At 46.1% G+C, this 25,615-nt stretch overlaps 1 protein-coding gene across 3 annotated transcripts in view; it reads left to right on the top strand.

Annotated features, from left to right (window-relative positions):
* Window positions 1-25,615, top strand: part of RARG (retinoic acid receptor gamma) — a 364,615-nt gene that overhangs the window by 298,819 nt on the left and 40,181 nt on the right. For all 3 annotated transcript variants that reach the window (XM_030198177.1, XM_030198178.1, XM_030198179.1), the window contains 2 exons: window positions 16,910-17,058; window positions 18,366-18,507. In XM_030198177.1, the coding sequence (XP_030054037.1) occupies window positions 16,910-17,058; window positions 18,366-18,507 (291 nt within the window). The remainder of the gene's footprint in view (window positions 1-16,909; window positions 17,059-18,365; window positions 18,508-25,615) is intronic.

Below are 25,615 nucleotides of genomic sequence, written 5' to 3' on the forward strand. Positions count from 1 at the left end.
AGTCTTCCAATTTCCTAAGGTCGTCTTCCTGCAATATTTCACAATCCGTATGTGTTTTAACAACCTTGAATAGTTTTGTGTCATCTGCAAATTTAATCACCTCACACCGTTTCAGAGCAGCACACGGATCCACAGTATGCCAGAGCCACTCACACAAGAAGATGATGATGTTGACTGCTTTTAAACCACGTTTTCACCACCTCCTGGTGTGTAAAAATCCTTCACAGACCCAGATAAATTGTATGACCTGGGTAGTTCTTGTGCCTTGCAAACCCAAAAGTGAAGCACACTGTTTTCTGCTCCTTTAAATGTAGGCATTTCAATGCTGGGCAAAGAAAAAGCCCAGATTGCAAATGCACTTCTTGATGGGGGGATGGCAGAGTGGAGTATTGGGCTTACCTGACCTACGCAGCTATAACTATGCCTGTTTACTGAGGCATATAGGAGACTGGGTGAACCAGACAGGTGAATACACCCCAGTAGAGATTGAACAAGAATACTTCTCTCCTTACGACCCTTTAACACTACTGCATCAAGAACTGCGAAACCTGCCCAAGAGCTTTAAACATTGTGTGTTACTACAGCCATTGAGAGAGACATGGAGAGGGTTTGTGAAACTTATGGGGGGAAAGGCCACAGTTACCAGATTATTATCTATAAGGGGTAATTTGAACTTCGATCCGGGACGGGAGAATGTAGCGTTTCTTAGGTGGGAAGCTCAGGGGATCTCAAGGGTGGAACACATGCTGGATGGGGAAGGGAAGATGGTGGAATTTGAGGTGGTACAAAATAGCCTAGGCACACATTGGGGAGACAGGTTTGCATACGCCAGATTAAACATTATATTCTAAGTCTAGATCAACCAGCTTTGCAGATGAAAGTAGAGGAGAAAGTGCGGGATTTTTTCCAAAAGTTGGAGATTACTGGGGTGACAGTGTCGGCTCTACACAGGGCATTAACACTAATCTCAATGCCCAAGAATTTTCAGTCCATCAAACAACAGTGGGAAAGAAAATCAGGGGGGAAATTAGGGAATTGTGATGTAAGAGCCACTTTGAGAAGCATTCCAGCCCTTACGGTAGATGAGAGGCTGAGAGAATGCGGATACTGAGGAGTCATGAGAGCTTACTTCTCCAGACAACAACTCGCACATATAAACCCCAGAAATAATGATAGATGTGCTAAATGTAACGCTACAGTACATACATTGTATCATGCCTTTTGGGGCTGTGCAAAGATTAGAGCCTTTTGGGGCCGAATCCAGACATATATGTCCACAATAGTGGGAGGAGTAATAAGGGGATCCTGGGACCATTATATTCTAGATACACACTCAGCGTTTCGGATGAAGGATACGGGGGATAAGGACTTGGTGTCGAAAAGTATGTTTAGTGGCCCCCGTCCTACTGGCAATGGAGGAATCAAATTCATTTGCTAGCCACATGGGAGGCCAGAGAGATGCGGGGATCCCCTAAGAAGAAAAAGGCCTTTATGCAAATTTGGAATGGGTATATAGATACGTTGAGCCCGCGAGACCGCAGTCTGCTCTTGAATTTGACATGTTAGACACAAGGTTATATATTTGTATCTATGAGTCCTCCTTGATGTGGAGTGGGCAAGTTTCCTTGTCTTTGGGGGGAGGGGGAAGGGGGGAACACCAGCCTAGTCTATAAGAACACAGGGCTCGATTGGGAGATATATGGGGTGGTTGGGAGGGAGGTGGGGAGAAAATGTTTAAAAGTTTGATGATGGATGTTATCACTGTTTTGTAAGATTGGAAGTATTTGGGGCAACATGTTGTGTACCCCTGATTATGGTTGTGATAATATGTGTTTATTATCAATAAAAAATGTTGAAACATAAATGTAAGCATTTCAAATTTTTTTACTCTGAAGGCTTAGTGGAGGAGTGGCCTAGTTTACTCGGAAGGTAGAGTGGAGGAGTGGCCTAGTGGTTAGGGTGGTGGACTTTGGTCCTGGGGAACTGAGGAACTGAGTTCGATTCCCACTTCAGGCACAGGCAGCTCCTTGTGACTCTGGGCAAGTCACTTAACCCTCCATTGCCCCATGTAAGCCGCATTGAGCCTGCCATGAGTGGGAAAGCGCGGGGTACAAATGTAACAAAAAAAATGTGTATATATATTTAAATTCAGGAAACAGGTGCCAATGTGTGCTTTCACTTTTGGGTTTGCTCCAACTCGCACACATTGGTGTCTCACTACTAGCACTTAGGGGCTTCCTTCTGCTTCCAAATTATATAAAAACCAGCAGATTTTAAAGAATCATGAGAAATCCTCCCTTCAAACACCCTAATGCCTGCTTCAAGCTGGCGTTATTTTTTCAGTGATAAGACGGCTTTCTTTTGTGCGCTGTTCTCTGAGCATTGGGAGGGAATAGTAATTACCTCATTTTTTGTTACATTTGACTACATTAGCATGCTATGTGCATTAATCTTTGGCGTGCATGTTGTCTCCCATGCTAGAGCCTCTGAGCATTTTGCACTCACAAATTCGGGTACTAGTCCAGTGCTAATCGCCCACATTTTGGTTCCGAGCATCGACCCCTTAGTGACCCTCTCTAATACCAGCTACAAGTCTGCCCAGAGAAGAGCTATCAAAATGGTGTAGTGTATAGTGAGGTTCAGAGGTGAGGAAGGGGAGGCATTTGGAGATTGTAATTCATCTACTATTACTACTACTGCTGCTACTGCTACTCCTTATCATTTCTTTAGTACACATAGATGTTCACAGTGTTGTACACATACATATAAGAGGTGGTCCCTGCTCTGTATGGGACTTACAATTTATTGAAGATAAATCAAACGCCCCAAGTCTCTTATGTGTCCTGTTTATCATGGGTTTAGTCAGGACAATAAAGGGTTAAAAGCAGAAAGATGGGTCATAGTATGAGTCTGTAAGGGGACAGATTCAGGAACTACAACAAAAACAAAAGAACATTTCTTCATGGAATGGGCTGGTGCATATGAGGAGCAAAAACAATGTGGAAATTCAGGAAAACCAGGGTCTTAAGCCCCCATGATCTTGAGCAGTAGGAAATTGAGAAGAAAGCCAGAGGTTGCATGGAGTCTGCAGCATTGCAACAAGAAGGGAATATGGGCCAGTTGAATGGGCCCTGTTGTGCACACCAGGGGCGTAGCTACGTGGGGCCACAGGGGCATGGGCCCCCACAGATTATGCCCTGACCCCCTCTACATTTGACCCCGCTGCCGCCCGTCCCCCGTCCTGCCGCCGCATCATCAGATACCTTGTTTGCTGGCGGGGGTCCCCAATCCTCACCAGCTGAAGAGTCGTCTTCAGCGCCGGTCGACTCCAGCGCCTTCATTATGTGATCATCTGTTTCTGACGCCTTACATCCTGCATGGGGCTACATGCATGGTGCAGGACATAAGGCGTCAGAAACAGAGGATCACACAACGAAGGCGCCGGAATCGACTGGTGCTGAAGAAGACTCTGGCTGGTGGGGATTGGGGACCCCCGCCAGCAAACAAGGTACCTGATGTGGCGGCAGGGCAAGGGGTGGGCGGCGGGGGTGTGTGGCTAAACAGTGCCCCCCCAACCTCGGGCTCTGCCCCCCCCCCCCCCCCCCCCCAGGTTTCGGTTTCAAATGAAACTTACTGTGTCACTCCTGCCCATGCTGGCTTTGCTCTCTCAATATAGCTGCCATGACCTCTAGTGGCAATCACTCTAGGTTGCCCCAAGAGGTCACAGCAGCCATTTTGAGAGTGGAGCCGACATAGGGAAGAGCAAGTGGGATCACTCCTGCCCTGACCACCAGGGATTGTAAGGTAATCTGGGGATGAGGGGCTAGTCTGCCTTCTTTTGTGTGTGTATGACCTTGCATAGTAGTTTATATGGTAAATACTGTGTTCCAAATAAATGCTTTTGATAACTAAAGTTTAGCAGGATTTTAAGTCTGTAAATTTGGGATGATAAGCTCCTTAGGAATTAGCCTGTCTGTGGAGATAATGACATGGCGTCACTGCAAACATGGCGTAAAGTCAGCCATTGTAAAAGCACTGTAGCTATTGGGGCTTTTTGGGTGGCTCTTCTCATATATTTGCAGTGTCTTTTGGGGTGTCCTCTTTCGCTGTCAATGGAGGGCATCTTATTTAATAGACCATCCCTCTTGTGTGTGCAAGGTAAAGGGGTCTGCACTCTTTTTGGTAAGGCTTTTATTCTGGGCAAGAAATGTGTTTTAAATCATTGGAATCAAGAATCGCCACCCACCTTCTGGAACTGGAGGAATAAATTACATGCTCTGATGTTGTGGGAATCATATGGAGCCTGCAGTCATCCTAAATGACAGAAGTCCTTTTGCTTGACTGGGACCCTTATTTGGCATCAATTTCCCTGTCGGCTTGCAGCCAAGTTTTGAATACAATTCAGGATAGGAACTAGATACCGTCATAGCTAATGCGTGTAGGTTGAGGGGGAGGGGTTTCTGGTTTTTGGGGGAGTAATAGGGGTATGAGGTCATAAGAGGCCAGATCTCAAACCACAGCTTGCCTAAATTTGAAATGTCTTTGCTATCTCTGGGGGGTTTTTTTTCGGGGGGGGGGGGGGGTTGTGGGTGGAGCTTATGTATTTCCTTTGTGATGCTGTGATCTTTGGTGGTACTGTTCAGACTTCCTATATAATAATTCTCACCTCCAACGTTCTATGCGTCTTGCTGCCTGTGTCCGTGGCTTCTTCGGAGTTGGTCTGCTAGGCTACGTATCCTAGGCTGACGTCACCATACGCAGTATGACGACAGCAACAGAACCCTCGCAAAAGGAAAAAAAAACCCCCAAAAAACGCCTCACAGCTGATCCCCCCCCCCCCGCGCAGGTAACGCTGGAGGCTAGCACAGAAGGTGCCACTGCTGCCCCCCCCCCCCACATCACACGAAGGCAGTAGCACAAGGCCGGTGGGTAGGGGATCGGGGGGGGGAGGGGGTCTGACCACGTGGCCATCGGACCGGTGGGCCCAGAGGCCTCGCCCCAACGTTCTCCATCCCTCCCTCCCGCCGAGTTCCAGGGTCATCGTCCCCCCTCCCAGTTCCAGGGTCGTCCCCCTTCCCTCCCAGTTCCAGGATCGTCGTCCCTCCCTTCCTCCCTCCCTCCCTTCCAGTTCCAGGCCCCCTCCCTCCGTCTTTGAAAAGTCATCTTCACTTACCCCGTTGGGGTTATGGCGGCTGGCAGCAGCGGTACAACGCGTGTAGGCTCGGCCCTTCTGTCTCTCTCAGCTCTGGTCCCGCCCTTGCGAAAACAGGAAATGAGGACGGGACCAGAGCTGAGAGAGATAGAAGAGCCGAGCCTGCACGCGTTGTACTGCTGCTGCCGGCCGCTGTAACCCCGACGGGGTAAGTGAAGATGACTGTTCAAAAAAGGAGGGAGGGGGCCTGCAACAGCAAGGGAGGGACAACGATCCTGGAACTCGGGGGGAGGGGGGACCCTGGAACTGGGAGTGAGAGAGGGAGGACCCTGGAACTGAGAGGGGGACCCTGGAACTGGGAGCAACGGAGGGTGGGAGGGTGAACCCTGGAACTGGGACAGAGGGTGGGAGGGGCCGGCCCTGGAACTCAGAGGGAGGGATGGACGGCCCTGGAACTCAGAGGGAGGGAAGGGGGGATGGCCCTGGAACTCGGAGGGAGGGGGGACCCTGGAACTCAGAGGGAGGGAGGGGGACCCTGGAACTCGGAGGGAGGGGGGGGATGGAAAGGAGAGAGAGAGAGGAGGGAGGGAGGAGGGCCTGGAACTGGGAGGGAGGGAGGGAGAGGAGCCTGGAACTGGGAGGGAGGTGGAGGAGAGAGGGCAAAGGAAAGAGGATTGCTGCACCACAATGGATGGGAGGGGGCAGGGGAGAGATGCTGCACATGGATGGATGGGATGGGGCAGGGCACAGAGGATGTTTGCTGCATATGGATGAATGCAGGGGACAGAGCATAATTGGTGCACACGGGACACACGCCACACTCTCTCACTCACACAGACAGACACACATTCTGCCTCTCAACCACACACTGTCTCTCAATCTTTCTCTCTCTCTCACACACATACTCTCTCTCACACATACTCTCTCCTAACAGGTCCCTTAAAAACATAATTGCCATTAGAGGACAACCTTGCTAGCGCCCGTTTCATTTCTTTCAGAAATGGGCCTTTTTTACTAGTCAAACATATAAACGGCAAGTGACCGACTCACCTGCAAATGCGCAGTAGAGTCGGAACGCTGAGAGTGTAGAAGTCCAAGCCCCGCCTCCACCAGCAGTACAGTCCAATAGGGAGGAGGGCTTGGACATGGGTGTGGAAATCGGGGGAGGAGGGAGCAGGGAGGGAGGGGGCGGAACTGAGGGAAACAGACGCTGGGGGGAGGGCAGGGGAGAGAGCAGGTTTGGTGGGGGGGGGGGGGGGGAAGCCATAGGAAAACAAAAAACTAGCCCGTTGTTACGGGCTTAACGGCTAGTTTATTAATAAAAGCACTGTAGCTTTTTGTTTTAATTTTCATTAGCTGAAGTCCATGAGTGCGGAGACTATTTTGCTTGGAGGTAAAATATGGGCTTTCATTATTTAAATTATTATATATATTCTGGCTTGGATACTGTCTTGATCATTGTACAGAATTTCTAGGCTTTGTTGGGTATGATGAAGGTACAGAGGTTTAATCAAACTTGTGATGCAGAAACTAGATTCTGTGACAGAGGAATCTGCAGTGATTTGTTTTCAAAGTACAAGCACTGGTCAGCTTATAGTATTAGTAGGAAAATGATATTTACAATGAAATTAAGTTCAGCGACATATATATATATATATATATTTTTTTTTTATTTTATTTTATTTTTTTTTAATTATTCTGGATTGTTCATCAGGTTGATATAATGTCTGCAGTGTAGACCAGTGCCTGGAGTCTTTTACCCAATTTTAGTAAGAATCTATATTATGCTTGTCCTTAATCAGTTTTATAACTAAATACAAAATGGGAAGCATACCAATGATACTTTCTCTTGTGAACTTGTGCACAGTTCGGTAAGTATAAAAAGCTGGTAATCATGAATTTTTTTTTTTTTTACACATTCTCACAAATATCCTGTCTCAGAGGATATTTAATGGGCAGGCAGCACACTCATTCACTTGGGACCAGGCAGTTACAGATGAACATGGCAACATTCCAGATAAGTGATATGGCATAACACAGAGGTTAAAGGTGAAAATATTGAAAATAATTTTAAACAACTGAAATTGAGGAAGCACCTGAGCCCATGTAGCCAGTAATCCAGCTAGGGAGGTATGCCGTAGCTTTCGCGCACCTTGGCCTGCCTTGTGTTCCTCTTCAGCTAAGCCATGTACTGCTCCGGTTTTCCAGCCATAGTCCTTCGCCCTGCCATGCCTGCCTCTCTCCAGCTAGGCACATGAACCATGGGCACTTCCCATTGATAGTCTCAGTCTTTTGTTTCGTTAGGCCATACACCATTATCTGGATGCTGTTCTCAGATGCCAACTCCAAAGCTAGGATCTGCGAGAAGGTCGTCAGGGCTTTCCGATGTGGCCATGGGATGGGTCCAACAAAGCTTTCCTAATACCAGCAAGAGGAAGAAGGTCTGGAGGAATGGTCAATTTAAATCCACCCACAAGCCTACCACATGGCTGGGCCACCAATGGCTTCCAGAGATGTCATGCTGACAACAGCAGTGCTCAACCTTTCCCTCAGCTTGACCCAGTTCTGGCTTGTGAAGGTAGAGAACCAGACCAAGCGTCAAGCGTGGCTGGCACCATATAATTCAGAGCCTCGCTTGTATGCTCTCACGTGCCTTAAGACTGGAGGGTAATAATCTCCTGTGGGTTTAGCAGAGGATTGCCAACTGCAATCTCTGACAATCCCCAGTGAGCCTCATTGGTTCACATTCACACAACCAATCTTTAGTTTTTAGATTCGGTTTCGACTTCACGATAAGTTTCTGCGGCAGTTTCAGTTTTGGCCGAAAGTGTTGAGACAGTTTCAGTAGCAGTTTCGGTTTTAGATGAAACTGAAAAAAGCAATTTTGGTTGACCTCTGTTGCATATATGCTCACACAGACATATGTACACATACAAATTTGGAGACGGGAGTCTGCTACCTGTTCAATTTATTTATGTATCCAATTTGCAAATTGCTGGCCGGATTGGAAGTAAGTTTTAGATTATATACAGATGATCTACAATTTGTTGTTCAAGTTTAAGGTTTTGGTGATCAAGGCCCTACCTAATGATGCTTCTTTATCTATTTTCTTGAGTTTGAAGATTTATCTCCCATGCGGACATTTAGATCTCAGGACAAATGTTTGTTACATGTCCCTCTCTTCACCAGGTTCGTTTGCAAGAAGATTGACCAGCCTGGGGTTTTTTTTATTGCAGGACATAGTCTGTGGAATGACCTTCCATTGCAATTAAGACAAACAACATCTTTGCTAACATTCAGGGAATTACTGAAGGTTTACTTATTTCAGCAGGTGTTTGCTTGATTTAAATATGACCTGATCATATTTTTGTGTGTAATTTTGATTTTATTCAGTGTTTTATTGTTTGTTTTAAATTTTATATATGTTTGGTTGGAACCTGCTTAGATTGTATAGATAATGTGGGATATAATTTTTTAAAATAAATAGTCTCTTCTCTTTCCCCTTGTTTTCCTTTGCCCTTGGCTGTGAAATTCACACATTCTTCAAAGGGGGAGGAGTTGTCCTCCAATCAGGCTTTTTTTTTTGTCTTATTTTAAAGAGGTGAAAATGAGTAGAATTAACATTCATTAGGCTGTAATAGATTGATGTACTGGTGGGGGTCTCTGCCAGAGTCCTCTTGTTCTGATTTGGGAAACAGAGGGCAGGTTGTTCTGAAAGAGGACAAAGGGCAGTGATCTTTACTGTTTATCCAGCAGGGTCCACTAGTCAAAATGACTGCAGTAAAGAAAGCAGTTAGTGCCCCGCACCTATGACAGTGGGGACACACACCTATCGACCAGGGGTGTAGCCAGAGCTTGATTTTTTTTTTTTTTGGGGGGGGGGGGCAAAGCATTTCCTCTCAGCCCCCCCCCCCCCCCCGAAGCTTCTGCTGCTGCCACCCTTCATCATACCTTTGCTAGCAGGGATGCTCAAGTCCCACCAGCCAAAGACATTCTCTGCCAGAACCCGGGGTCCTGCTGCCTATGGAGCAAGGAAGCAAGTAGGTTGTTCCAGCTTCCAACACCAGCAGTTCTGCACATGCTCTTTTCAATTGCATGAACTGAGCATGCGCGGAGTGCCAGCATCAGTGGCTGGAGCGCCCCCCCCCCCCCTCGCTAACTTCCTGGTGCTCAGACAGCAGGGGCGGGGGCTATGGCGGTGAATCTCTTTGGCTGGTAGGGCTTGAGCAAACCTGCCAGCCATGTATTCAGTGCCTCAATTTTGGAGGGGATCTGAGATCAAAAATGTATGTGTGTGTGTGTGTGTGGGAGGGGGGTCAGGCTCCTGTGGCCCCCCCTGTGGCTATGCCACTGACACACACACACATGCACTCCATCACTCCATCCACCCTTTTAAAACTCAAAAGACTGACGGAGAATGTGACGTTGCAAGAAACACATTATAAATTTTTGATGCGGATGTATATTTCCCCTCATAGAGTGTATAGGGCATCCATGGGGATGGAGGATAGGTGTAGGAAGTGTACCCAATCCCCAGCTGACCTAGGACACATGTTTTGGAGGTGCCCGCGGATCCTTGGTTTTTGGCGCCAGGTTTGTCAGCATGTGTCTGGGCTCTGGGGGATTGTCTGGAGACCAACTCCATTTCAGCTATTTGAGGTGTTCAGGGTGTCCTCGTTTGCTCCTCGGGGCCTTAGATGCTTCTTGAAAAAAACAATCTTGGTTGGAAAGAAATCGATTCTTCAACAGTGGATAACCGGAGACCCGCCCACACTACAACACTGGCGATCCAACATGATTCACCTCTGCGCTTTGGAGCGCAGGGGAGTGGAAGACCTATCCTCGCCACAAGGAGACCTGCTTTACCAAGTCTGGTCCCCCTTCTGGGACTCATTGACTGCAGTAGCGCATAGTAGAATTTTGAATTCTTAAGTGTGACATGGGGGGAAGGGATTGGGGGGGGTGGGGGGAGTTGAGTTATTCAAGGGGACGGGGAGGGAGGCGGGAGGGGGGAAAAAGCAAAAATGTATTTGTACTGAGTTGTATTCTACCAATATGACATGGCTTTAGTGGTGTAGGGAGTGTTTTACAAGGACAACATTGTGTTTGTTTATTTTTTGCACCAATAAAAAAATATTTAAAATAAATAAAACTCTCTCCACAGCTAATCCCCCCCCCCCCCCTTTGCACTCTCTCAGCACCCACCAAGACTCTTCTACCATCCTGGCTTCAGTCCTAACCCCTCAAAATCAGCTCTCTTCCTAGTTAATTCCCACTCTCCTTCCCTAGTGGCTTGCTGCCATTGCTGGAACAGTAGTTCTGTTTACTTCTAGTGCTACTTAGCTCTTGGTTGAGTTAAGCCCTGTGGTTCTTGAACTACATTCTACCCCAGAGTTTAGATATCAAGTGGCTTAAACTCATTGGCCCTCATGATCAAAAGCAAACTCCGGCGCTAGAGGCTGTTAACGCCATACTAGCGCCGGAGTTTGCTGCCGACCCATGATCAGAGCCCTTGAGCGCCTGAAACAACGCACTCGAGGGCTCTTAGCGCAAGTAGCATGCTAATGCATGCTAAACAGGGCTCTCAGCGCAAGTAGCTGGCAAATGCATGCTAATCAGCGCTTAACGCATTCATCCCCAATGATCAGCGTGCAGCGTGCCAAAGATTGGGTCGCTGGCCACGACAAAATCTAAGCCAGCTCCAAGCTGGCGTTAGGGTTTGCGCCGATCATTGGGGAGGAATGGTGAGCCTTGTCCAGCATGCAGTTGCATGCTGGCAGGCCCCCGTTCCCCCCAAAGCAAACGCGAACAGGGGGCTTTGAGGTCCAGTGGACCTCAGGTCCCCCCCCCCCCCCCATGTTCAGGGAGTGCTGGAGATCCGGTGGGTCTCCAGCCCCCCAAACCCCCAGAAAATGTCATGGTCTGTAGCCCCGCCCCATGCATCCCAGGATGCAATGGGCTGGGCGCTGCCATTTTGCGATGTCGTCCACTGGAAGAGGAGGGAGGCAGGCTGCGTCCTTCCTGCAACTAAAGGTAGGGGGGGCCGGGAGGGGTATTGTCACTACTTCTACTCACGCTAGACCACCACAGATTGGTATACGCTGGGGGGGGGGGAGTTGGAGTGGCTTCGCTCGCTGGGTGGGAGGGTGAGAGAGGGGAGGGGGGTTGTCAGTACTCCTACTCACGCTGGACCACCAGGGATTGGTACAACAACGTGGGGGGGGGGGGAGTTGGGGTGGACCTCCAGCCCCCCCCCTCCCCCCCCGTCGCTCGCTGGGTGGGAGAGGGTTTGGCCGGCGGCGGTCACTTGATATTTTCTGGGGGTTCGGGGGGGCTGGAGACCCACTGGATCTCCAGCCCTCCCTGAACTTGGGAGGGGGGGGGGTGAGATTGACGGGGGGACCTGAGGTCCGCTGGACCTCCAGCCCCCTTTTTGCCTTGCTCGGGGCAGCAGTAGTCAGGGCTTGGTGGTCCCATGGACCTCCAGCCCTTGTGTTTGACAGGTTTGGGCTTTTGACAGCCCAGACCTGTCAAACAAGTGCGGGAGAATTGTGCTGAGCACATGCTCAGGTACAATTCTCCCGCACTTCTACCCCTTGATCAGAGATAATTGCGCTGCTTAAATTTGCATGCATTATCTCTGATCATCGATGCAGAAAAGCCCTGCGCTGTTCCAGCGCTATTTTTAGGGCGCTGTTTGGAACAGCGCGGGGCTTTGGATCATGAGGGCCATTGAGAATCAGGCAGTGCCATTGGCAAACAGAACAATTGTTCTGGAGGCAGCTCTGACTGCAAACCTCTGGCGAGGATGGGGAGAGAGCCAAGGAGTAGTTTTTAGGGTATATGGGAGTCATTAGAGAGCTTCCAGACATAATAATGACGAATGAATACTGGTATAGGGGGAGCTAGAACAAAGAGACCAGAGATTGTGAGAATGACTCAACCAAGGGCACTGAGGGAGAATTAAAATCTGTGAATATTTAAACCAGCTCTGATGTATCCCATCATGTCCCTTTCTATGCACCCCAGTAATGATGGTTTGATGTGATTGGGACTTTGGGTGCACCAGTTTCAGAGAGCTGGGTGCTGTGCTCTCCTAACTCCCTTTTATGTATGTATGTATGTATTGGGATTTATTACCCGCTTTTCTGAAGAGATTTACCCAAGGTTGTGTACAGCAGATATACTTTAACATAAAACTTAACAATTTAGTTAACATCATAATAATAGTAAAATGACCAGTCAATGAGGTAAAATTGGGAATGGCAAATTGAAGCCTAATAATAGAATAAACATGAAACAGTATAAAAATATACATATTTAACAACACTGTAGAACAATCATATAACAGAAATATGATTTCCCTGCTGTCTTTTGTGTCTGAGGCTAGTGGTGGGGTTGACAAATGAATCCTTTGCAGCATGTGATACCTGTTTACTTTGACAAAACAATTTTTAACAAAAGTACCCTACCTCAGCTTTTAAAGATCACACAGGTCCCAGCTTCAGCCACAGGTCCCAGCCCTCTTGCCACTCTGTTGAGAGGGTTTCGTGGCAAGGCTGTAGTGCTCTGCTCAGACCTTCTTCCTCTTTGCCCCTTTTTGTTTCCTCCAGTATTTTTTCTCTTTCCTCCCTTGGGTCTCCTTGATCTGTGAAGCTTCTTCATCCAGGTATGAAGGGTGCAGGGCCAGCAATAGGCTAATTGATGCCCTGTGCAAAAACTGAAATGACCACCCCTGCTCTGGCATACCATCTTTTTTCTCTCTCTCCTTACTCTGCATCTCCTTCATACACACTCTGGCCAGCATGATTTCCTCTTCCCCCTTGCCTTTGTGAGGTGGAGAAATGTGGGGCCAGTGCCAGCATGGCTGTGCCCCCTCTTGCTTGGTGGCCTGTGCTAAACACACACGATTTTGTAAAATTATAAAATGTAAATAAATATTACATCTTCTGTAATGTTCAAATTTATGCAAAGGTGACAGAATTTTAGAAGTGTTTCTGCAGAAATGTCTTAATGTTTGTCGTAGAGTCTGCCTTTGAACTGCCTTGAGCAACATAATGCCTTTTTGTTTGGGGGCCCCTAAGTCCTATCCCTACTCCTAGTTCCACCCCAGACCCTGCCCACAGCTCCACTCCAAGATAATACCACTGATTTTGATGTCATACACAGACTCTCACCAAATAAAATGGCTTCCTCCCTCAACCCAGAAGAAATTCACCAGGGTGGAGAACTCAAAAATCCCACGAAGTGTAGTGAAAGCAAAAAAGTAGTTGGAAATGGACCATGGACTCCAGAAATGAGGGAAACAAACTTGATGCTTCAAGAAGATTTATTGATCATAGACTCGACACAGAAACTATGTTTCAGCCTACAGCCTATTTATTGCATACAATAAATATAATGTAAAATAAAATACAACCAATAAGATTAAAATAGAAAAGAACATGTGATATAAAAATTATGATATAAAAAATTTGTTTCCCTCGTTTCTGTAGTCCGTGGTCCATTTACCACTACTTTTTTTGTTTTCCTCCCTCAACCCCACATTTTTATTCTCCAATCATCTCACATTCCCTACTAGCTCTTCTTCCTCTCTTCTCTCCTCCCATGCCCAGTACCTCCGTCATCCAGTTAGAGCCAGTATTCCTTCTCAGTCGTCCCCATGGCCCGCCTATCTTGCTGTTGTGGGCAGTAGAGCTAAAATACGCTGCCTCCTGCTGGCACAAGGCCTTCCTTCTGCCATGTCCCGTTTCCTCTGGTGCAGCTTCCTGTTTCTGGCAGGTGGGACACAAACAGAGGGGAAGGCCTTGCACTAGCTGGAGGCAGCATGTTTCAGTGCTGCCGCCCACAGTGGCAGGGTGGTGAGAGATGCCCCAGAAGGTGGGGGGAGGCTGTGAGAGATGCTGGTAAAGAGCAGGAGGAGCTGCAGCATGGAGGGAGGGGGAGGTGCTGGATCCTGAGGGCAGCAAGCGGCAAACAATGTCTGATCATATGCTCATATTTTGGGAATGCCATGGCACTTGTGTTCCCCCCCATTTAACGCCTGTGCACTAGGGGCTGTGGTTATGACATGGATTTCTGTGAATATCTTTGCTTTCTGGGCACATTTTATGTCACCAACTGTTGCAATTCATATCAAAGCAAGAGGGTTTTGTAATGCATTCTTGGTGTGCAAAATATAGCAGAACTGAGCAGGAAAGGGTGTGGATACCACTCTTAAACTGATAAAAGTGTAACACAGCAGCAGTATTATTATTTTTTTTTAGTTTAGATTATTTTTCAGATCTGTTCAGTTTATTTCTCTTAAGTCCTCTCTTTTTTTTCTTTTTTTTTCTTTTCCTCAAACTGGACTGCTTTTCTTAAATTTCTATTGTCAGTTTTTTTTCTCCCTTCCGTTCTGTTTTCTAAAGCTGCAAACAAAGCCTTGCACATTGCTGTGTAGTAGCGACAAACAGGGAGGGTGGTGAACAAATTCGGTGTGTCCAGCTTTCTCCTTCATGTCTAAAACAAGTTGCGACTTTTCCCCACTGTGCCCTGTTTAACAGCAGTGATATTTAATTCCTTCTGTCTCGGTTCATAATGTTCCATTTAGCAAAGCAGGCAGCCACCCATAAATACCCCAAACTCGGAACTTCACCCTGTGTGTGCGGGTGACACTATCCCCCAGATTCTGTAAACTTGTGTGCCCAAATTTGTGCATGCAGGTTATAGAGTAAGGTCATTTGCATGTGCAACTTAATTTGATAATTGGCTGTTAATTGGCATTAGAAGCCAATTATTAGCTTAAGTTGGTGTTAAATTGACACCAGTTAGCATTTGCTTGCTCAACTGCCCTTAGTCGCTATTCTAGAAGCTGCGCATGCTACTTGTAGGGGGGGGGGGGGGGGGGGGCGTGACTGTGGGAGGGGCATGAGTGGTTCTGGGGTGTGTCTAGGAGTCAGGTGATCCTTTATAGAATACAAAGAGTTTCATGTTTAACTGCCAACAGACGCCAGCACTTAACCAGCCTTTGACATGGCATAAGTGCTTGCACCTAAAGTTAGACGTGAAGCTGCAGACTTACACTAGCATCCTATAACAGCAATTCCATGCAGAACTGCCATTATAGAATTCGCACTTAGCGTGCATCAGCCTGGTGCCTGAATTTTGGAGTTTTTTTTAATGTTGAAGATCATTTTTATTAATGCTACATTAATACAACGAATCTACATTTTGTGAGATAACTGTATAAATCTCCCCACCCTAGTAGAACTCCCAGTGTAGAACGGTCCCAACCATCCCCCAATCCCCAAAGAACAATAAGCCATTCAATTATGTTCAGAAGGCCTTAGCTCTTATAGCCTTTTATTCCTTTTTTTTAATCTACCCATGTATATGTTGCACTTTATGCTTTGGGGGATTGTTTTGCTGACTTCCAAGTCAAATTGAATGCTTCCAAGCTATTGAATCAGAGAGGACACCAAGCCGAAAATGGAGATAAGAGCAAAGAGTTAAAAACTGAGAAGCAGACAGAGGAAACCCAGTCTCTCTCTCTGTCCTGGTGGCTGACTGGTTTTCTTTCCCTGTGGGGTTTGGGGCTTGCTGAGCGAGGACTGGGAGACTGGAGATTAAGTTACAGGACATAGTTAACTCCATAAACCTGTTTGGGCCGGAATGTGGTATTTAGGGCCTTGTAACAGGAAATTCAGTGCGTGTTGAAAGATGGGATTGAAAGCGTCTGGGAGCTGTGCCTGGGGAGATTTGCTCCATTCTTTTTCCAGGGAATAGAGGTTATTTTAGGGTTAAGATTTCCCCCCTCCCCTGCCTTCTGGTTATTTTGGGCTGTTTTAAATTGGTAGCAAATGTCACTTCGGCTGTTAACATTTTTATCTTCCCAGAGCTGCTATTGTTCCTGGATCATGGCACATCTGTGGAGATGCCCCAGATCAGGACATTTTCTGCTAGCTAACTAAGGGGTAGTGATAATCTTCTTTTTAGCAGTTTATTCCTGCTTTTTTGTGGCTTCCAATTCAGTCAGGAGCAGCCTCTGTTGGTCAGTTGGGCAATGATCCCTCATTCTCAACTACCTTGGAGAGGTTTTATATTTCATAACTTTTCAACCTAGCCCAGTCATTGACTGGAGGAGCCACATGCACTCTAGCTCTAGCCAGTAATGTACACCTCTCCACCACTACTAGATTTGGGGTGAGGGAGCCCAACCCCCACTGTGGACAGCATTTGCCACTAAACTACAGGCCTGGCCTAACTTGCCCTCTAACACAGGCCCCGTTTCGTGCCATACTGTGCCATAGGGACTTATCTCTTGCAAATCAGGTTGTTCTAGATGTTTTTTTTTTTACCCATGAAGTGTGTGACTAGGGCTGAGAAATCAGAAGCAATTTTGGGTGGAATCAAGGTCAGTAAAAATGTACAAACTCAGACTCCAGCTTCAAAATAAAAACTTACATTATAATATATGCTAAATTTATCATTTTATACTTTTTTTTTGTCCTGGATCTAAAGTACTGATAAACGTAACTTATAGTTACCAGTACTTTAGATCCAGGACAAAAAATTTAAAGTGTAATATCAGTAGGAGTTGGATTCGGACAGTAGCAAAATAGAGGAGTCGGATCAGAGTTGGAGTTGAAGGTTTGGTGTACTGACTCCACATCTCTGTGTGTGACTGACCTGTTGCCATCAATTTGATGCCAATACAGTGTAGCTGAACCATGTAATGCTTAGCTTTTTTTTTTCTCTCTCTCTCTCTCTCTCTAGCGGTAGAAACACAAAGCACAAGTTCAGAGGAGATGGCCCCCAGCTCCCCATCCCCTCCTCCGCCTCCCCGAGTGTATAAGCCCTGCTTCGTGTGCAATGACAAGTCTTCGGGATATCACTACGGTGTCAGCTCTTGTGAGGGCTGCAAGGTGAGCGGGTGTGCAGGGTTCATGTTTTAAAAAGAAGGCTGCGGTTTCCTCCCTACATCCTGTGTGGTATGAAACATGTTTCAGAAGCATGGGAGGGATGGGGAGGAAGGAGGAAGAGGTGATATGCCGTACTGAAATCTCATTGCTTGAGGGGATACCCTGCATATTCTTTAAGCTGCACTTCTGCAATGCTTCGTCAGAGCTGGCAGCAACAAGCAGTTTTGCTAGAGTGCCAAAGTACATCTATCAGATGTACCCACACTCCATACATCACTGGTTCACAGTAGCTGTGAAGTCATATATTCACACACACATTTGATGGGTTCTCCCAGTATCTAAGCCTAAAACCCAGTCTTGATCACTCCCTGGAGAAAGTCAGGCTGCATCTGCAATTGGATTACAGAATGGAGTCTTCTACAAATCACGGACTGGACGAGAAGAGGACCTCCTCAAGGGAAGGAACTGGAGCATTGTAGAAGAATGGGGGGGGGGGGCATTTGCTGGTATTCTGAAAACTGGAAATCAGATGACTCAAGAACTGTCCTATGTACTGACACAGACTGTTACTGCTGCTAAACATGTTATGCATATGAAAATAGTTCTGCTTTTCTTCCCATTACCCACGAGACAGGACTTAACAAAGATCTGGGTTTTAATAAACCATAAAATTGTACTGCTTTGTCACCCTCTTATCTCCATGCATATCTCCCTGTGCCCGGCTCTCCCTGTCTCTCACCTGACCCACCCTCATCCTGTTAGACTGTGACTGAAATGCTTTGATGATTCACTTATATATACTGTCATCTACCAACATTTGCTTATTTCCGATCTGATGAAGAAGGACAACCTTCGAAAGCTAATCAAGAAATGTATTAAGTTATGTCCAATAAAAAAGGTATCATCTTATTTTCTTTTCCATGTTTTATTTTGTTTTATTACCTCCCATTTGTTAACTGTCCTTAGTCCAGGTAGCAAAAATACTCTACTATTCACTCTGGAAGTGACTGCTTGTCTATTTTTTTGTTTTAAAATGTTTTTGGAATACTTTCTAGATGACATGGCCTCATTTATATATAAAAATCAATATTATGTATGGACATGCACACACAGTTTGATAAGCTTATGTGTGGGCACACATTTATTAACAGGTTAATCCTGGACTTGTTTCCTGTGCCACTGTATCCAGCCTCTGGTATTATAGCTGATGCCACTAGCGTGATCTGTGCCTCACAGTGCTTATCCTCCCCTCCTCCTCCTTTTCATTCATGTGGCTTTCTCCTCTCCTCTCTTTCTTGCCGTTTCTACAGGGTTTCTTTCGTAGAAGTATACAGAAGAACATGGTGTACACCTGTCACCGAGACAAGAACTGCCAGATCAACAAAGTGACACGGAACCGCTGCCAATACTGCCGGCTGCAAAAATGTTTTGAGGTTGGCATGTCCAAAGAAGGTGAGAGCCAACCATAGGGTAATTTGGGCAGTGGCTTAGCATTTAGCAGGATCTAGATGAACAAAATCTAGCCAGTTGCTTCTGATCAGGTGAAGAGCTTGGTGCTCTGCCTGAAATTTCACGCCTGAAAAAGGCAGGAAATTTACCAGGGCCTAGTCAAGTGTGCAAAAGGGCAAGTGATGTACACTGAAAATTTCACCAGTGGCACGTTAGAGGTACAGGTGTCCATGGAGCACAGATGTGACTAAAGAAGCATCTGTTCACCAAAGTAGTTTGTGCCGTGACTATGCAAAGAATTTCATTGCACCGGAATGGAAATTAGATTTATCCATATTTTGATTTATATTTGTATAACATGAAGCTAGATTGGTAAGACTATGGGGCCCTTTTACTAAATGCAGGTTTTACTGTGTGGTAGACAGTCGCATAGACCTCAGCTAATGTCTTCTGCATTAAAAAAGAAGCCAGCGCAATAAAAAAAAAAACATGGGTTTTCTACTTAATGCTGGAGTTGGTAAGAGCTGGGTGTCACATGGAGGAGTGGCAGATCATTACTGCATGCTAACTGTCAGGACTGCTAATAACATGGCTGCAGTTACCTCCACCTCAAGAGAAGGCAGTAAATGCAGCTGTGCTGAGCTATCTGCAGTCTGTTAGCGCAGCTGCTGATGGATGAAGTGTCTCGATGGTGCAACGTCCGATCCCTTCCTGTAAGTCATATTGCCCCAGAGCCCTCCCCTCCCACATCTCCCAACTTTCCCCTCCTGCAGGTGACCTATCCAGAGTTCCACATTGGTGGTCGAATGGTCCCTTATCAGCAGCGATCCATCTCTGCTGCTGCCCCAGTTGGCGCTGACATAAAAAAATAGCACTGATGCCTTCTAGCAGTTGTACTATGAGACTACCACTAGGGGGCATTGATACCATTTAGATGTTGGCACCGAACTGGGCACACTGAAGGGGAATCAGTGTCACCAGGGACAATTCAACCACCAAGGCAGAATCCCATGGGAAGGTTTGGGGGGGGGGGGTAGAAAGGATCAGGGGAGTCCTAAGGTTAATTTTGGGGGAAGAGGATGAAGAATGAGTGTCAACGCCCTAGGCTGCTGTCATTTTGAGAGCGCCGGGGCAGTTACATGCATGGGCCAGTAGTGTGGACCCTCTGCGCTATCAGCCCTGACATTCAACTTGGTGCCTGTGAGCAGTGTGCATTTACTATGTAGGCTTTGCACTTACTGCATGTTAAGTTTTGCTGTTAATGTGCAGTTAGAGCAAATCCTACCACACTTAAAAGCCCCTGTGAATGCTTAATGACGTTTCTTTATTTATCCATTGATAGAGGTGGCACATTATTAATGAATGGCCCTTCAAGACTCAATTATCCGTAGGGTGGCTGGCCAGCCCCATTTTTCTTTCTTCAGAACAGGCTGCTCTTGTCCTTGCCATACCTCTGTTGCAACAGGCTTGTTTTAATTTCCTTAGCAAAAGAACTGCATGCTCAGCTTGTAACAAGAATAATATCTGGAACAGAGCTGTCCATTTTGATAATAATGGTGCTTGCTGAGCATTCTGTCCACCACTGCTGTTGCACATTGCCAGAACCCTATTTCGAAGACCAGTTACTAAAGTGTGTTAAGTACAACTTTTAAATGCATATTGTGGCTTGTTTAACACGATAGTCACTAAGGGCTGGATTCGGTAAATGGTGCACAGAATTCGATAAATCGGTGCTGAACAGTTTTCTATAACAGGTGTTCCAAGATCGGTGCCCTGTATGGAATAGCATGTAGCGCCAGGATCCACACACAAGGATTTACACTAACTGAATCCTGGTGCAGATGCCTGATATTCAGCAATAGTGCACACATCTTTAGTGAATGCCCCCAAACCGCCTATGCCTCTCCCATGGCCACAATGTACACTGATCTTTATAGAATATAGCTTAACAAGATGCATGTGCAAATCAAAAATGTTTCTAATTAAGGCCTATTATTGATAGTGCCAAATTATTAGCACTAATTGGCTCGTTAGCCAATTTAGTTGTGCATGTGGAAATTTGCATGCCATTTATAGAACCCGCTCTCAAATATCCCAGCACTTCACAGTTAATCCAACCATGTTGAACCATCAGTGACAACTCGTTTCACACAAGCATACAACTTGTGGCTTGCTTTAATCCTCATCGGTTCAAAACTAACCATGGTATCTAATAGTCATCTCTGTCAAACTTTAACTTTTATTCATAGTTCATTACTCTAAGCCTTCCAATTATGCATTTATATAATTGGCACAAAACAATCGGACCGACGGACGTGGGCCATGTTTTGAATCTGCGGCAGGGAGGGTCCTATGTAACATATTTATCAAACTTTCTACTATACCTGGTATACTTGTGTAAAATGAGTTGTCATCGATGGTTTAACGTGGTTGGATTAATATAATTGTGAATAATGGAACAATTCCTATTTGCTAAGCCCAGAGCTTTTCAGTCCTTACCTAAACATTCTGTCCTCCCGTGTCGCAAATTGTGTCTGGTGGCACGAAAAAGTATCTTGCAATACTAGACGTCACCTGAACCCCCGGCCTATTGGCACTGGAGGAATCAGTTACATCTTTTGGCAACTTGGGAGGCTGGGGAGGTGCAGGGATCCCCTAAACGTAAGAAGCGTTTTACACTGATTTGGAATCCTTACTTACAAATTTTAAGTCCTCGGGGCCGTAGCCTGATTGTTAGTACTTTATAGACGAATATAATGTCCATTTGTGCTCCTGCCACTTAGTCAGCTTTTAGCATGGGGAGGGGGAACTTTAAGATTGGTTGGGGTGCTGGGTCTCGGGGGGGGGGGGGGGGCTATCAGAGTTCAGGCCCTTGGAGACCAGAGTAGTGTGGTTTATTGGGGATGGGGGGTAGGAGGGTGGTTGCAGGGGTATAGCTGGTGCAAAATTCCATGTTCTTGATGGTTTGTTGGACGTATTACCTCTAATAAAAACTTGTGTAAACATAAAAATTAGGTTGGGGGGGGGGGGGGGGATTGTTAAAACAAAAAGTCTGATGATGGTCTATATTGTCCGGTTTGCATTATGAATACTTTTTTTTTTTAATTGTCATCAATAAAAATTGTTGAAAGATAATATAATTGTGAAGCACTGAACTATTTGAGAACTGATTATTGTGACCCCCTTTTTAAGATCTACCCCAGCTATAATAATTAGATTTATAGAATCCAGCCATTAGAGGGTAATTCTATAAAGAAGATGCTAACATTTTTGAGACGATTACAAGTGTAAATGATTAAAATACTGGTGCATAAGCATGTATTTGTGCCCATACACACACACACACACATGCCGAAAGTCTGCTTTTAAGCATTATTCGGTAAATATTCTCATGCTTACATATCGCATATTTGTAACCCAGGTGGGACATGCGTAACCTGTAGAATACTATTAGTTATTTTTGCATTACCGAAATTTAGGCAGCGCACTTACAGCAGCTCTATGGCTGGTGTTGAATGCTCAAGCCTAAATTATGTGTGCATATCTAATCTGTTTCGCTTGTGTTCCATAAAGGAAAGTAGGCATGCTGTGTTAGAATTATCCTCTGAGAACAACTTTTAAAATGAGTGTTTATCTATGCAAACTAGGTGTCTGAAAATTGCTGTTCCTCCTTAGTGCATGTGCTTTTGCCCTGGGTTGAGTGGAGGCGTTCTCAAGGGCAGGGAATGCACACAGTGCATGTTTTCACATTTTCAAAACTTTGTGTGATGTTGGAAAGGGAGAACTTTAGCCCTAGAGAAAGCAGGTGCAGCGGTCTGCAGGTACTCAGCACTTTTCAGAGGGAAAGAATTACGAGTGTGTTTGCATGGGTATTATTAGGAAAGGTATGGAAAACAGGTGTGAGGATGTTATAATGCCGTTGTATCGCTCCATGGTGCGACCGCACCTTGAGTATTGTGTTCAATTCTGGTCGCCGCATCTCAAGAAAGATATAGTAGAATTGGAAAAGGTGCAGCGAAGGGCGACTAAAATGATAGCGGGGATGGGACGACTTCCCTATGAAGAAAGACTAAGGAGGCTAGGGCTATACAGCTTGGAGAAGAGACGGCTGAGGGGAGACATGATAGAGGTATATAAAATAATGAGTGGAGTGGAACAGGTGGATGTGAAGCGTCTGTTCACGCTTTCCAAAAATACTAGGACTAGGGGGCATGCGATGAAACTACAGTGTAGTAAATTTAAAACAAATCGGAGAAAATTTTTCTTCACCCAACGTGTAATTAAACTCTGGAATTCGTTGCCGGAGAAAGTGGTGAAGGCGGTTAGCTTAGCAGAGTTTAAAAAGGGGTTGGACGGTTTCCTAAAGGACAAGTCCATAAACCGCTACTAAACGGACTTGGAAAAATCCAAAATTCCAGGAATAACATGTATAGAATGTTTGTACGTTTGGGAAGCTTGCCAGGTGCCCTTGGCCTGGATTGGCCGCTGTCGTGGACAGGATACTGGGCTCGATGGACCCTTGGTCTTTTCCCAGTATGGCATTACTTATGTACATGTTGAGAATCTATGCAAGTCGGCAAGTTATTGTACTTCCATCATACTGAAAATTGCCTAATAAAAACAATGAGAAGTTGCATACCCTGATGATCCAGCTTCCACTCCCTCCCCAAGATCCTGCCCACCTCTGCCTGTCCCGATGTCCATAAAAGCCCGTAGGAGGTAGCGGAGAGTCTCTTTATGTTCTCTTCAAAGAAGCAAGTGATGCAGGAAGGCACTCATTTAGCATTAGTTAATTTTCTTATTAATGTGTTGCTTTGCAGACTTGCAGGCAGTGCAGATCATTAACATGTTTCGTGCACTGAGGGCCTTTTTATTAGCGCCGAAAGTGATAGAAACTTGTGCATTACCAGTAACAGTGTGGCAGATGCTAAAACAGACCTTTAACACATGTGGAGGCTGTGTAATGCACTTCAGTAAATAGGTCCATGATTAACTACTTAAGAAGTGAAAAGGCATGGACATGCACTCAGTGTGACACAAAGGCATAATTTAATGGCTCTTGACAGAAGACTTGCTTGTGCTATTTATGCCATATATTTCAAACACCCCTCCTCCCTCACATCTCCACAAGCTTTTAATTTGCTATTTAATTTCTATTCTCTTTGATCAGTGCTTTCTCATCCTTCTGCCTATGCTAGCCTGTAGCTGTACTGGTGGAAGGTAAGGAGTTGTTCAGGGCTGCCGTGCCTTTAAGAAGGTTGTCAGCGAGGGCTCTGGCTGGCTGCAGATGATGGAGTGCTGTTGCTTTACTTCTGGCTGCTCTGGCAGCATGTCCCTGCCTGTCCCTTCCGCCCCTGCATTAATCACCAGCTCCTTAGCAGCACATCATTACAGGAGCGTGTGTCTGTCCCAGCCCATACCATTAATTTAGAGACAGCTTGTCGCTTTAAGGAACTGGCAGGATTTATTCTTCTGGGGATCAGGGGGTCATAGAAGGAGAGACAGGAAATGAGGGTGGTCTGCGGAAATGGGACACTTGCAGGCCAGACTAGGAACAGCCTGGCTGGAATGGGCTCGGAGGCTAAGAGGATGTACAGAACTGCCAAGTGCCCGTAGGAAATTTTTAGGCTGAGCCTTACCTTTGAACTTGCAGCCCGGTGCTTTGTTGGAGTCGTAGTTTTGTTCCATGTTAAAGTGGCATTGTTGGTACCAGAGTGCACCAGGAAAGGGTGTCAAAAATCAGAATGGGCCTAAATTTTCCCTCCAGGAACTGGGTCACTGTTGGTTTAGGGATATTTTAATCCAGAATTCAATTTTCTCATTCCCCAGCCATTTTCTTGCATGCTGCAAGAGAATTTCCCTCTGTTTAGATTGTAATTCCAAGGTGTCCAGATGGGTCCATGTCATCCTGTCCTGATTTTGCTCCCACTGCATTGATGGACTTGCAGTCCAATTCCTGTGGTATGGAGAGGCCCTGGTATCTCTTGTGGCTGGCTTCTTTCTTTCACTGAGGAGGAGACCTGGCATCTCCTGTGCTTGGCTCCTCTCTCTTCCCACAGCCTTGAGCTCACAAACTATAAGTGGATTTCCTGTGGCTCAGGCTATCCTGTTGCCAGAGCTTGCTTGTACTTCACCCTAGGGTGAACAGGAAGTGCAAAAAGAAAGTGTGGAAGGCATGGCTCAAGACTGTAAAATCAGAGCAAAATGGAGAGTTGGGAAAAGAAGGGACAGAGACACAGAGGTAAAGTGAGAGGTTGGGGAAGGGGCAGAGATCAGGGTTTACAGGACAGAACGGATATGTATACTGAGGGGTAGGATCCAGGTGTACCAAATCTCCAAGGTATTTATGGATGAGGTGTTTCAGTGTTTTCTTAAGGAGACATTACTTCATGATGCTAGTCTGTTTGGGTTGTCAGCTTGTCGTCATATGCTTTCTCTTCTCTCGTCTTTCCAATTGCAATCTATATAATCAGTCTTTCGTCTGTTGTCCTGTCAGGCCCTGACACCTGTGAGCAGGTTGGGAGTTTAGGTTTGAAAGGTTCAGGGGTCATCTTTTTATGGTGTTTCCTAGTCAGGTAAGGTGGGAAGTCGGAGAGAACGTAGGGGCTTCTTTTACAAAGCCATGCTAGCGATCCCTGTGCAGCAAATGAGAGGAAGCCCATAGGAATTGCATGGGTTTCTTTTCATTTGCTGCATTGGGGATTCGGTAGCCTGGTTTTGTAAAAGAGGCCCTAAGAGAGGAGAGCTGAGCCTTTCAACCCTTTTCAGGTCTTCATCTGGCATTTTTAACAGGAACATCACTGCTTAATTGGATACTATTAGGAAAGGTATGGAAAACAGGTGTGAGGATGTTATAATGCCGTTGTATCGCTCCATGGTGCGACCGCACCTTGAGTATTGTGTTCAATTCTGGTCGCCGCATCTCAAGAAAGATATAGTAGAATTGGAAAAGGTGTAGCGAAGGGCGACTAAAATGATAGCGGGGATGGGACGACTTCCCTATGAAGAAAGACTAAGGAGGCTAGGGCTATACAGCTTGGAGAAGAGACGGCTGAGGGGAGACATGATAGAGGTATATAAAATAATGAGTGGAGTGGAACAGGTGGATGTG

This window comes from Microcaecilia unicolor, chromosome 3 (genome assembly GCF_901765095.1).
Source record: "Microcaecilia unicolor chromosome 3, aMicUni1.1, whole genome shotgun sequence".
Classification (NCBI taxonomy): Eukaryota; Metazoa; Chordata; class Amphibia; order Gymnophiona; family Siphonopidae; genus Microcaecilia; species Microcaecilia unicolor.